The 13,929-nt window shown below is 37.0% G+C and overlaps 1 protein-coding gene across 3 annotated transcripts in view; it reads left to right on the forward strand.

Moving 5' to 3' along the window:
- The window catches only part of pik3r1 (phosphoinositide-3-kinase, regulatory subunit 1 (alpha)), a 66,060-nt gene extending 55,065 nt beyond the window's left edge, over window positions 1-10,995 (forward strand). For 2 of the 3 annotated variants that reach the window (XM_052019268.1, XM_052019270.1), the window contains 8 exons: window positions 467-565; window positions 664-844; window positions 1,752-1,877; window positions 2,113-2,255; window positions 4,508-4,684; window positions 5,193-5,267; window positions 5,372-5,542; window positions 6,717-10,995. In XM_052019268.1, the coding sequence (XP_051875228.1) occupies window positions 467-565; window positions 664-844; window positions 1,752-1,877; window positions 2,113-2,255; window positions 4,508-4,684; window positions 5,193-5,267; window positions 5,372-5,542; window positions 6,717-6,906 (1,162 nt within the window). In that variant the 3' untranslated portion in view covers window positions 6,907-10,995. The remainder of the gene's footprint in view (window positions 1-466; window positions 566-663; window positions 845-1,751; window positions 1,878-2,112; window positions 2,256-4,507; window positions 4,685-5,192; window positions 5,268-5,371; window positions 5,543-6,716) is intronic. The other variant, XM_052019269.1, reaches the window with a different exon arrangement.
- The last annotated feature ends 2,934 nt before the right edge of the window (window positions 10,996-13,929 follow it).

Consider the following 13,929-nt stretch of genomic DNA (forward strand, 5'->3'; position numbering starts at 1 on the left):
ATAGATACGAGTACAAAGCAGGAAATATGACTAAACGTAAACACCAAACCAGAAACTATCTTAATTATTTGAATAGCTAAAGTGGAGTCATTGTGTACGCGTCAATGGAGACAATTTGAAGATATTAATTAAATTGGAGAAGAAATGTTCACCAAGTCAAAGTTAGCATTGTTAAAAGGACATTTTTCCTGCAACAGGCGGGTTAAAACAACAAGACCATGCAGACCTGGCAAAACATTTGGCTGTGGTGGTTTGCTGCTGTATGTACATATACACTTTTTTGGAATGTAAATTGGATCTGCTGAAACAAAATTAACTGATTCCCAAAGTGGTATCTCTGCACTTCATAGCAGTATTTACTTGAACGACAAAATGTTAAGTTTAAATTTTTCCTCTGCTTAATTCCTAACCTACATCCTGCTATTTGCAGAAGGATAATAGTGTAATGGAACGTACTTTATTTCAGAGAGGAGGTCAATGAAAAGCTGCGCGATACTGCTGACGGTACCTTCTTAGTCCGTGATGCATCTACGAAAATGCATGGGGACTACACTCTTACCTTGAGGTGAATTTTCTGAATATTTACAAACTTTTTTCACATTTTGCCGAGTCACAATGTCGTGTTTTGCCAAACTTAAACTAGAAAATGTGATTGCTTTGCAGGAAAGGGGGCAACAATAAATTAATCAAAATTTTTCATCGAGATGGCAAATATGGCTTCTCTGACCCATTGACTTTCAATTCTGTAGTGGAGCTTATAAATCACTATCGTCATGAATCGTTGGCACAATACAACCCAAAATTAGATGTTAAACTGTTGTACCCTGTGTCCAAATTCCAACAGGTATGCTTTGTTTGCTTTTGTTCTAAATGATGGTGGTATCGATTTAAGATGTATGTGTTTTGTTGGGCTTGTGTAGAGTTAGTCTGATTTCTTACCTTCACAATACAAAAGCTGTCCTTCTGAATTATAACAAGCTTTCTTTGTATTTAATGTAAGTATAAAGGAAAGTTAATGATATTGGGCCAAATCTTGCTGACAAGTGCCACTGCCTATGATCACCATCCATGGCCACCACGTACCCATACGTACAGCATACAGATGTGCAAGACCCAGCTTTCTTGGCCCATCGGTATCCTGACTCCAGCAGTGTAGACTCCCTGGCAGCACAATCTCCAATGGTGACTGATAGGCCTAGCATCTGAAATGCTCCGTAAAAAGCTTTGACACTGACAAAGTTCCACTGTCAGCTTTGCTGGCTTTACCATCTGTGGTTAAATGTCCCTGATTATCCTTGATGTTCTGAAACTACATTCATTTATAATACAAGGAAGGCTTATCTTAAAACAAATAATTTAAGACATTTTACTAATTATTTTAGTCTAGGTTAAAGAAAGAAGGAACTTGCCTTCCCCTTAGAATCCTCATTAAAATCTACTGACGTTGCAAATTCTGTGCCAGGTCCAACCTGGGGAATCTCAGCAGGATTGAGTTTGCCATTGGACTCGCAGTGGGAAGTGAAAGATTTGACATTCTGAATCCGTCATTGAGCTTTAGGACTTGTATAGAAGTCTTGGATTTCCATTTTAAATGGCTAAAAGCCAGTTCTCTTTTGTTTGAAACTGCTAATATCTACCAGCAAGATCTGATTTATAAATGAATTTTTTGCATTATGCCACGGGTTAACCCAATGTTAGGTGTTGGATGGTGCTAGTTATTTAATGTCATGTTATTTTTCTGTTTTCTTCAGGATCAGGTGGTAAAAGAGGATAACATTGAAGCAGTGGGCAAGAAACTGCATGAGTATCACACTCAGTACCAAGAGAAAAGCAGGGAATACGACAGGCTCTACGAAGAATGTACAAGAACATCTCAAGTGAGTTTTGCCACCAACCTAATGATGTCTATAAAAATTTGTATTTTTTCATGCAAGAAAATTTCTTCAGGCATTTCATCAGTGAAAATGCGTTTGTGGGAGTGACTAGGTTTTCTTTTAAGTTGAATTGCTAATCATTCTCATTTAATAAAACTTTGTTTTTTTTTTAAACTAACAAAATTTGGTTACCAAACATGTTGAATTTGTTCAAGTTACTTTTTTTATATTCAATTAGGAAATTCAAATGAAAAGGACGGCTATTGAAGCATTTAATGAAACAATCAAAATATTTGAGGAACAGTGTCAAACACAGGAAAGGTACAGCAAGGAGTATATTGAAAAATTCAGGCGAGAAGGAAATGAAAAAGAGATTCAGAGGTTTGTATCTGCTCAACTTACTAGGTTTTGAGCAAAAACAAAGTTGGTATTTCATTTCCAGGCAATTGTAAATGTTGTATAAAATCTCACTGTTTTATTTGAGATGTAGTTTGTAAGTATTTACACTAAGCTTGAAAGTAACTTCCATGTCAGCTGTTGTGACGGTATGGAAGTCAGTACCACACGGAATGGTTTAGGCATAGTTAATGGAAGGCTACATAAATGTATGAGAGAGAAGGAAATATAAAGTCATGGGAGAAGGTTCAAATGGAGCATGAATGACGTAGACTGGTGTAGGACTTTTCAATAATATTTATTTCATATAAAAATACAGCACAGAAACCAATTGCTTGGTCCAACTGGTCTATACCCATATTTATATTTCTAATGAGCCTTATTGTTTGTTTTTCATAGACTCCGTTCCCCTTTTCTCATCGTCTATCCATATGCATCGAGCCTAATTACATCAATCATAGCTGTTTCAACTGCTGTGTGTAACAGCAGGTTCTGCATTCTTACTAAGCATTGTAAACTTCAGCTAGATTCTCTGTGCTGGCTATCTTTTCTTGTCTCACTGTGTTAGACTTGGCCACAATTGGAAACCAGTTTTTCTGTGCCTGTCCTATTAAACCTCTTATTTTGAAGAACCTTCCTGTCTCTCATTCTTTTTCTTCTCTCCAAGAGACGAATAGAATCAATTGCCAATCTACTTGATCTTTTCTGATTGTTCTATCCTCAAGTTGTTAAACTTTTCTGTATTCATTGCAGTGCTTCATTGTATTTTATGAAGTTCAGAAATGCACACACTACTCCAAATGTTGTGTAGCCATATTCTATATAAATTTGCCATATAGCTGTTGGATTCTATTCCTCTGGAATTGAATCTTAGTATTTACTTTGCACTCCTTTATCTGTTTTGTAAATTATGCATCTGCATTCCTATACCTCTTTACTCAGTACCCCATTTCATTTCATATTTCCCAAGAAATAATTAGATTCTTTATTCCTACAAAAAGAAGCTATCTTGCACTCTGAAGTAAAAAGAAAATGCTGGGAATACTCAGCAGGTAAAGTAGCACTTCTGGGGGGGTGGGGGGGGGGGGAGAACTGAGTTAACATTTCAGGTCAAAGAAACTTCTTTAATTGGGAAAGAGAAAAAACTGTTAACTTGCTGAGAGGGAAGGGGTGGAGGATAAGAGAAAGATAAGGTGTGCAGCCAAGTTGCCTGGGATAAGTTGTAGAGGTCCTCTGGTTAGTAGTTTAGTGGGGGCAGTTAGAGGGTAATAGTACAAACAAGCACAACATATTATGAAATGAAGGGCTGTGGGACATGCCCAACAGATCAGGCTATGCTAAAGAGAAAAACCAGAACCAAATATACAGATGGATTACTTACAACGTGAAGTTGTCAAATTTGATATGTAGTCCAGGAGGCTGTAACATCCCCAGAAGGAGGATGAAGTATTGTTCCACAAGCTTGTCTTGTTATAACAGTGCTGGAGGACATGGGCAGATTGGTGTGGGATGGCAAAGTGTCAGGCAAAAGGAAACTCGTCGTCACCTCTGCGGATTAACCCAGCTCTTCCACAAAGCACTCATCCAATGTTTGGTTTTCTAATCCATTGAGTAGCCTTCATCTACTTTTTCTGATGGTTCTTAAAATTAATTAAGGTTGCGTTTTAAAAAAAAAAATTACATTCCTGTCTATCATTCAATTTTCCACATTGAATTATTGTATGTAAATATTATTAGGTTGTATATTCCATCTGGTAGTGCAATCCTTTTGAACCTGGGATCTTTTTCCCCCAACTGTTTTTTTTTAAACTTACTATTGTAACATTCTTTCTTTGTTAACTGGTGAAAGCTCAGATAAAATATTTCCATTTTCTTGATGCAGTTTCAATTTGACTGTGGGGTTATCTAGTTTGACTCTTGGCTTGCTACATATCTTTTATTTTTGCTTATTTTATAGTAGAATATTTTTGCTTAATAGTCTGCAATATTTTCATTTTCCTCTATGCTTAACTGTCGGTCATCAGTTCTCTAAGTCATCTGTATGGTTTCCTATTTTCCCAGCTACATCAGATTTTTAGTGTAATGTATTTCAGAAGGTATAGTTTTGAACCATTTCAGAAGACTAGATTTCTTTGGTGAGATGGCATATGTGAAACAACCCTTTAAAATGGGTCTTTCCAATTTGGTTTAAGTATCATGTTCAAATTCAGTATTCATAGTGTATTATTTTTCCTTAGGATTATGGTAAACTATGAAAAGCTGAAATCTCGCATCAGTGAAATTGTTGACAGCAAACGGAGATTAGAAGAAGATTTGAAGAAACAAGCTGCTGATTACAGGGAAATTGACAAAAGGATGAATAGCATCAAACCTGACCTAATTCAGCTAAGAAAAACTAGAGACCAGTACCTAACGTAAGTGAAATACCTAATGGTCATTTAAACCTCATAGTGCTGGAAATACTTGGGAGGTGAGGCAGAATGTCTCCATAGATGCTGCCTGACTTGCTGGGTACTTCCAGCATTTTGTTTCAATTTCACATTTCCAATATCCACATTATTTCAGGCTTTGAAACTTCCTTTTTCATTATCAGAAAACAAATGTGTAGTAGCTATATGAATATAACTTAAGCATAATTTGCTTCATAACACTAAAGATTACAATCCAGTATTATCTTTTAGAACAGAATACATATTGTATTTTGTTTCACTGGGGAGAAATAAAATTAACACCTTTTGATATGACATTTGACTACCAATGCAGAGTTTGTGATTGTAATATCAAAAACATCAGCAGCCATAACTAGATTGTTTCTTTACCCAATGTAGTAATGTAAGGAGATTATAAGCAATGACTTAAGTACTCACACCTACTTGCTCAATAATATTCACTTTCGTCAATTTTACTTTTCTGGCCTTAAAGGTGGTTGACGCAAAAGGGAGTTCGACAAAAGAAGATTAATGAGTGGCTTGGCATTAAGAATGAGAATGCTGAAGAGTAAGTGACTTTAATTTTTAACTACTTTTACAAAGGATACGCATAATTTTTCCATGGTGCTTTTTTCCATTTTGATGCTTTAACAGTAAATGTTTTTGTTTTAGTCAATACTCTATGGTGGAGGATGATGAAGATCTACCTCATCACGATGAACGAACTTGGAATGTAGGGAGTATTAACAGGACTCGAGCAGAGAGCCTTCTAAGAGGAAAACGGGATGGAACATTCTTGGTCCGAGAAAGTAGCAAGCCTGGCTGTTACGCATGCTCAGTCGTGTACGTAATCTCATCCTTTGCAGTAAATTTCCTGATTTTGTTTGTTTATGTGTGTATGTAAAAACTTGCCTCTTATGAAACAATTTAACCCAACTGTCTGGGTACTACAGAGATTTGTCCATACAATGGATTACCTTTTGAAGTACAACCCGTCTCCGGGTAACAAACGGGTTCCTTTTTTTTTACAGATGTCCATAAGTCAATTTTGTCTGTAAATCTGAAAATCACTCTGTGATAACCATACCTCCACAGTATTGTAATGAATGGCATCAAAAGCAGGCAAAACTGTTAAGAAAGGGCCATTACTAAAAGTGGAGAGAGGGAAAACTAGTTCTACCGTTCACAGGAATGAACATGTGTCTGACTTTTAAATTTAATATTAGGGAGCTCATTCATATGTGGGGAAGTCCATAGGACGGGCATTTGTAACCAGGGGTAAGCCTGTATTGTCGCCTTGAATGTGAACACAGTAACCATCTTACAGGATTACACGAGTTTTTTATTGGTTTAAGGAATATCCTAGGCTAGGACATGAACTCCCCATTCCTCAAATACTAGCATTGACTCTTTATCTTGCACTGAGCAACTGGATATGGCATTGGTTTAATATTTCATCAGAGGTACTTCACCTTCAGCAGTGAAGCATTAACCTCAGTACTATCCCGAAGTGTTGACCTGGGTTAGGATGTGGAGTAGGGCTTAATCCCATAATTTTTATACATTTTGGGAATGAGGTCTAAAGAGGCAATTTTTGGCCAATGATTTGGGCCAATCCCTTGTAACAATTTGTATCAGTGTTTTATTCCCTTTTTGTTTCTGACCCCTTCTGTTCAGCACCTCCATTAAAGTGCTCGTTCCTTCACTGTGAACCCAACAACTGCACTTCAGGCAAGCTTTTCAACTGTAGTCAAATGTGAGGTCTAAAATTGCAGTTAGACTTCTCATTGGATTATTATTGTTGCTTCTGTTGCAACATATTTATCATCCCTTACTGTGACAAGCATTAAGGCAAAATACTTAATGATAGGTAATGCTATCCAAGCTTAAAATACAGGTTGATATTTTCCACCTGAAAGAAGAATGAAGATTTTTTTTGTCTCTTTAAAAACTTAGTTGATGTACTATTCTTTCCAATGCACTTTAATTATAACAATGTTTCTTTCCCTCCTTGTAGGGTGGACGGTGATGTGAAACACTGTGTCATAAATAAAACTCCCACAGGATATGGATTTGCAGAGCCATACAACTTGTACAGCTCACTTAGGGAACTGGTGCTACATTATCAGCATACATCACTTGTACAGCACAATGACTCCCTTAATGTTACACTAGCCTATCCAGTATATGGTAATCAGAGAAGATGAAAGCGAAAGGCTTGGCTTTTGACTGCTGGACTTAGTCATTGAAATGGCTCCTCCTACTTTGCTCTGATTCAGTTTGATTCCCGTTCAGGAAACGGTGTGCAAAGTTAACTTGAGCTTTCCAGAGACGCGAGAGAAGCAACAATGTTAGAGCTCTGAATATAAATTCCTGAAGTGCTTTTTTTAAGAAAGCACATATTAATTGAGGACTGCTGAGCTATCTCCTTTTTGGGGATGTTGGGGCCTATTTTATTGGTGCTTGTTTACATTCTTCAAAAGGATTTACCAGTTGGAATGTTGGATACTGCAAATCCATGGAGAAAAAAAACTGAAGCAAGAACATCAATGTTTATAAAAACCCAGTGACCTGTTTCTCTTTGATCCAGATCAAGAAAAAATGTCAAAATGGAATAACTGAGAAACAGAAGCGAACTTCATATGTAGCAAGCTGGCACTTTGAAAATTTGTACCAGGTTTATGATGATAGGGGGAATGTTCTGTTTGAAGTGGGGGTGCGCACATGAATGGGGCACTCTCAGAAAGTGCCAGATTTCTAGAGTTGAGGCTATGTAAGCCTGTTTTATAAACTGTTTAAAATCTGAAGGAAAAGACTTCTACAAAAGTGGCACACAGTATATTAAATCACTGTATATAATGTATATGGATCATCCCACTCTGGGATAGTTGGATCAAGTAAAAAATGCTATCATCCTAATCATAGCAGATTTTACATTGTTTCTCCTATTTTAAAGCTATTTTTTTTCAGATATTGCTATGCAAGCCTGCATATTGCATATCATATTTTCAAAAGAGTACCCACAATATAAGCTTTTGTTTTGTTGCCTAAAAGTGTTGTCAGTTTTTGCAATGTTCTGTTGGGTGTTTCCAAAACACAAAGGGTGCCTGTGAATAGAGCTTTGAAAATTAGAGGTGAGGAAGTGGGGGAGAAACTGATGCATTCTAAATCACTGGTTAATTCTGTCTGAATAGCAATTTGACTATTTAAGACACAAATTTAGAAGACAAAAGATTTCAAACATATTTCAAAAATTTATTATATAGCAGTGGTTTATAGCTGGTTTAACCATGTTTTAACCACGTTGTTTTCTCCTAACAAGCAACCATATTTCATCTATCTAGAAAACACTAAATAACTTTCCTTTTCAAAAGGAAAACATCAAAGTCCCAAGTCTAATGTTAACAATAGTTTCTTACTCCAGTCTGAAAACTGGAAGTCCTAGAGTTCCTCAGTTTTCCGTCCCTTCTACAATCGTCAGGCTTTTAATATCCAAGTTTGATATACTCGAATTGTTTAATGATTTGCTTCTTCTTTATTTTCATTTTTGCCATGGTCCTGCACTTATGGGCCTGGGCCCTTTAACTTATTACCTCAGTTGTATTTAAAACAAAGTTAGCCATTTAATGGGCATAATTATAACCCTGTACCTGAACTTTTAGTGGTCGTGTTAGTGGAAAACAACATGTTTGATACCAAGATCCTTTATTTTGCTCAGTGCATTGCTGTAATTCAGTTTATTGTTTCACACAACACAAAAGCAGAAGTGTTCTGGAACTTCAGCATAATGGTTCACAGTTTGAGGCTCTTGGAAAAATGCGGTACCATTGTGGTGTGTTAACTTTTCAGCTGTATAGTGTGATCCTTCGGCATTAGGTAGTAGAGTGCCAACCTTCTGAACTAAATTGTCAGTACCACAGTTCTTCTATTTTCTTGTAGGTTTTTATTCTCATCTGAAGTTTTTTTTTCATGTTTCAACCCCAAATTTTAAAGCCCACTTTGGATCATCCAGCTACAGGGTCATTGTAACCTTACTATTGGCCACTGATGGAAACTTTGGAACCTGGTAACTATTTTTGTGGTAGAAATTAAGGGAAATCAGTGGCAAGGGAAGGGTGGGAGAAAAATTGAAACACATTTCTTAAAGTCGAACTTTGTCTAAACTAAAATAGTGATCTATTGTACAAGTTTATAAATTTAGATGAATTCTGCACATTACATAGCCAAGTATCCATGACTATGCAACTTGAGTCGTCACAGAGAACAAAGTTCAAACCTGCCAAAAGACAATCGTAAAATAAATAAAATTAATGTTAATTTAATTCTACAGATAAGCCAGTTTTGGTCTTCTAACTTTTTTTTAAACAAAAGATAACTTGTTGGTAAATGAAAACTAGGAAGGGCTTGCTTTCCATTTATGCACATTTTATAATCCAATTTGCAAGTCATTTTGTTCATTGTCAGCTTGCGAGGAGAAATGGCATTGTTTACTTTTCCTAATGTGTAATGAAGATATCCTAAGATATTAGACTATAATGATGTACTAGGCTTTAGTATTATTCACATTATTACCCTTCTGTGTGCACCACTGCACTTTTTGAATATTTTCCAACTTCAGAATACTTAAGCATTTGGTAGTGTGAAACAATATAGACACATGTCTGCAACAAAATAATTATGGTTCCATGAGCATGCTTTAAGCTCTTCCAAAGGTACCATGCGTGATGAGCTTTACAAATTTAACTCAACTGTTAAATGTTTGGGTGTTGAACTGGGTATGCGCACAGAATTTTCTTTCTGTATTGAAATTCATTTGTTTCTGTGTCTCTACAGTGTATGTTCTCTGTATTTTGCTGTAGCTGTGTTTTTTGAAGAAGCTTTGCTCCTTTTAAATATGTGTAATGCTTCTTTGTTTTAATGGTACTACTGCTGACAAGCTTTTTTAAAAAGAATTGCATTGTGTGCCATTTTGTTCAGTGTTGCATTTCTGTGAAACTTCCTTCATTGTGGAATTTTGTGTTTTCACATGGTGATGCATATCTTAACAAAACTGATCTGAAAGGATATTAATCTTGTAATTATTCATGAGCCATTTTATTTCTTGAAGTAATAAATGTAGTTGCAGAATTTGTCCTGACGTTGGGCGTTTTAAAAAAAAAATAAGTCCATCATCCCATCCCAAATCTATTCTACATTCCGTTGAGTGATCACTTTGAGTAAATTCAAAGTGGGGAAAGGGTGTTCAGGCTGAATCATTCAGCTGATCTTGAGGCATTAGTTTTATTTTTCAATTTTTTTTCATTTTGACCAGCTATTTTCCAAAAGAGATCAGATACAGCTGTACTTCTGCTATGCCTTATGGCAGGTTCATCACCATGAGACTGCAGTTGATGCCCAATGTGCTGCTATACCTTACAGTCTTTTTTTTAAGAAAACTTAAACTCCATTAGTTGAAATAATGTTTGTACATTAGTTAAGATTGCTTTGTTTTAAAAAGCCTATTCTTTTTTTTAAAAAAAGTACAGAAGTTAGCAGGATAGGTTGTTTCGTCTGAAAAGACAATACTATCACTGTAAAGTAAAAACTCTTAAAGCTATGCTTATTCTAGGTTTAATAGTTTTCATTTTTAATTTGCTATAATTCATGTATATGGCTATCATAAGGAATAAAGTTTTGTTTGGAATAAAGACTTTGTGTGGAGCTGAGGAAGGTATATATAAAAACATAGTGTAGAATTCCATGGCCTGATACTGCTGGTTTTCATGTAATTACAAAATGCAATTCTTAGAGATTTTTGTTACGAGGAGCTGTTTTAAATAGCCATGAAGACAGGAAGTATGTAGTTGCCATGGATAGTGACATAGAGAATGTGTTAAATGCAAAAAATCCTTACTAAGTGCACACCTATGAATTTGTTAATGGCATTAGAGCTAAAAATACCCTTTAAGAAGGCCCTATTGTTCAGGGACTACATAACCATGAAATTACCATTTCTTTCAGTATGGGTCATATTTGGATTATGCCTGACAGGTGCCTTTCCAAGCATTGCTTAAAACTACACAATTTATTTTAATAAAAGTACTATTTGTAACCATTTAACCAATGTTACAAGAAATGGATTTAAAATGTGCACTTAAGCAAGTGGGAAGTTTATACAACTTAAGACATGGTTAAAAACCAAACTAATGTTACTTGTGAATGAAAAAAATTTCTTCAACCTGCTCAATGATTTTTACAACAATGATATATCTTCACAAAAGTCTACCTTTAGCTGATTTTGCATATTTACAAAATGTATTGATCATCAGTGCTTGATTTACTATTGGAAGCTATGGTTATCGAATTGATTTGAACTACTTTTACACTAAATTTCTATTTAGTGAAAGATTTCTAATGTGTATTGGTTGGCCTTGTTAGGAATAATACTATGGGAAACTGGGATTGTTAGTTACCGATTTATTGGGTGGCATAAGTACCTTAGAGTAACCAAATGGTATCAACAATGCTTACATTGGGTGCAGGCCATTGGATACAGTGGATATCCTTTTGAAATAGAGCACATAATGTATCACCTCAGTGCATTGGTGATGGGATGTTGGTGCTGCTATTTTGGAGCTCAAAATTCCAACCAGTATCCATTGTTAATCTTGCATGATTGAATACCTATTCAGTTATTAAGGAAGTGGTAACAAGGCACTTGGAAAATTATAGGAATGGGCAGAGTCAAAATGGATTAATGAATGGGAAACTGTGTTTGGCAAATCTATTAAATTGTTTAAGTAAATAGCAGAATGGATGAGGGGGAACCTTAAATTTGGATTCTAAGGCTTTCAATAAGAGCTGTGTAAGATGTAATTAAGATTTATAGATCATGGATTGTGGGCTTGTATATTGGCATGATTTGAGAATTGGCAGAAGAGGCAGAAAACAGTAGGAATAAAGAGAATATTTTCAAGTTGGAAGGCTGTAGCTAATACACTGCTGTATAGATGGCTGCTGTGTATTATGTCCAAGATTGTTGATGACACAACCTGGGTGGCAGTGAGTTGTGCAAGGGAATGGACACTGGAAGGTGAATGAGGAAATAACAGAATACAATATGCAAGGTGCAAAGTCAAGAGATATGTGGCTGTCCCATCTCCCAGCACTTGGTCCATAGCCTTCTATACCTAGCTGATTTCAAGTGCTAGTTTCAGTATTTCTTGAATGCTGTTAGTGACCCAGCATCAACCACTCCTACTATAGGAAGGATATAATTAAGCTAGAGAGGCTGCAGAAAAAATTCAATGTTCCTGGGAAAGGAGGGCTTGAGTTTTAAGGAATTGGAATTGGCTTATTATTGTTACATGTACTGAGGTACAGTGGAGAAACTTGTCTTGCATACTGTTCATACAGATCAATTCATTACACAGTGCATTGAGGTAGTACAAAGTAAAATAACAATGCAGAGTAAAGTGTAACAGCTACAGAGAAAGTGCAGTGCATGTAGACAATAAGGTGCAAGGTCATAACAAGATAGATTGAGGTCAAGAGTCCATTTTATCGTACTAGGGAACTGTTCAGTAGTCTTAACAACAGGATAGAAGCTGTCCTTGAGCCTGCTTTCAGGCTTTTGCATCTTCTGCCTGATGGGAGAAGAGAGAACGTCTTGGCTGGGTGGGGTCTTTAATTATGCCAGCTGCTTTACTGAGGCAGCGAAGTACAGACATTGTCCATGGAGGGGAGGCTGGTTTCCATGATGTGCTGAGCTGCGTCCACAACTTCATAGTTTCTCGTGGTTGTGGGCACAGCAGTTGCCATACCAAGCTGTGATGCATCCAGATAGGATGCATTCTATGGTGCATCGATTTAAAAATGGGTGAGGGTCAACACTGTGGATGTAGATAGGAGCATATGCACCACACCACACCATCCACCACCACCCCCCCCCTTCTTGAAGCCAATGACCAGCTCTTTTGCTGACATTGAGGGAAAGATTGTCATTTTACTAAACTCTCCAACTCTCCATATCCTTCCTGTATTCCAACTCGTTATTTGAGATACGGCCCACTACGGTGGTATCATCTGCAAACATGTAGATGGAATTAGAGCCGAATTTGGCCATGCAGTCATGAGTCTATAGGGAGTAGAGTGCTGAGAACACAGCCTTGTGGGGCACTGGTGTTGAGAATAATCATGGTAGAGGTATTGCTGCCTATCCTTCATTATGTTTAAAAGACATTTGTACAAGTACAAGGTTAGGAAAGGTTGAAAGGGATATGGGCTAAACATAGGTAAATGTGACTAGCTTGAAGGCACCTTGATTGGCATGGATGAGTTGTCTGAAGGGCTTGTTTCCATGCTGTGCTTTCCAGTTACTTGCCATTCTGTTTGAAGAAGGCCCCATTCATATCCCCTCTATATCTCTTGCCCCTTGCCCTAAATCTGTGTCCTTGCCAAAACACCCCTCTACTGTCATCCTCCATATCCAAATGCCAAACTGATTTTTGACCCAGGTTCCTAATTTGGCCTGGATCCCATGTGGGATCTTGTCAAAGGTCTTATGAAAGTCCATGTAAATTACATCTACTGCCCTGCTTTCATTGATACCATTTGCTACTAAAAAGAATTCAATCAAATTGGTCAAACAGGATCTGCCCTTGACAAAGCCATATTGGCTATCTCCAAGTGACCATTAATCCTCCCCCTCAGAATTTTTTCCAGCATCTTCCCTACCATTGATGTTAGGTTTGCAGGTCTATAGTTACCAGGTTTTTCCCTACTATATTTCTTGTTTGCCATCCTCCAGTCATCTAGTACCTCACTTATGTCCAGCTGATTTAAAAATCTCAGCCAGGACCCCAGCAATTTCTTCCTTTGCCTTGCTTTAGCAGCCTTGGATGAGCCCCATCTGGTCCTGGGGATTTATCTACCATTTTTAAAGCCCTCTAACTCGTCTAGTACCTCTGCTACTTATGGAGATCTGCTCTAGACTTTCACCTACACCTTCACTGAATTCTCCAACTCTGTTTGTGAATACAGATGAAAAATATTCACTCGGACCTTGCCTATACCTTCTGGCTCCACATACAGATTGCCAATGTTGTCCCTAATGGGGCCTACTTTAACCAAAATTATTCTTTTACCCTTAATATACTACCTAATCCTGTCTGCCAGTGATTTTCTTTTATTTGCGACCCTCTCAGCCTTCCTAATTTTCATAATTTCCTTTTTTAAGCACCTCCCTATGT

This window comes from Pristis pectinata, chromosome 7 (genome assembly GCF_009764475.1).
Source record: "Pristis pectinata isolate sPriPec2 chromosome 7, sPriPec2.1.pri, whole genome shotgun sequence".
NCBI lineage: Eukaryota > Metazoa > Chordata > Chondrichthyes > Rhinopristiformes > Pristidae > Pristis > Pristis pectinata.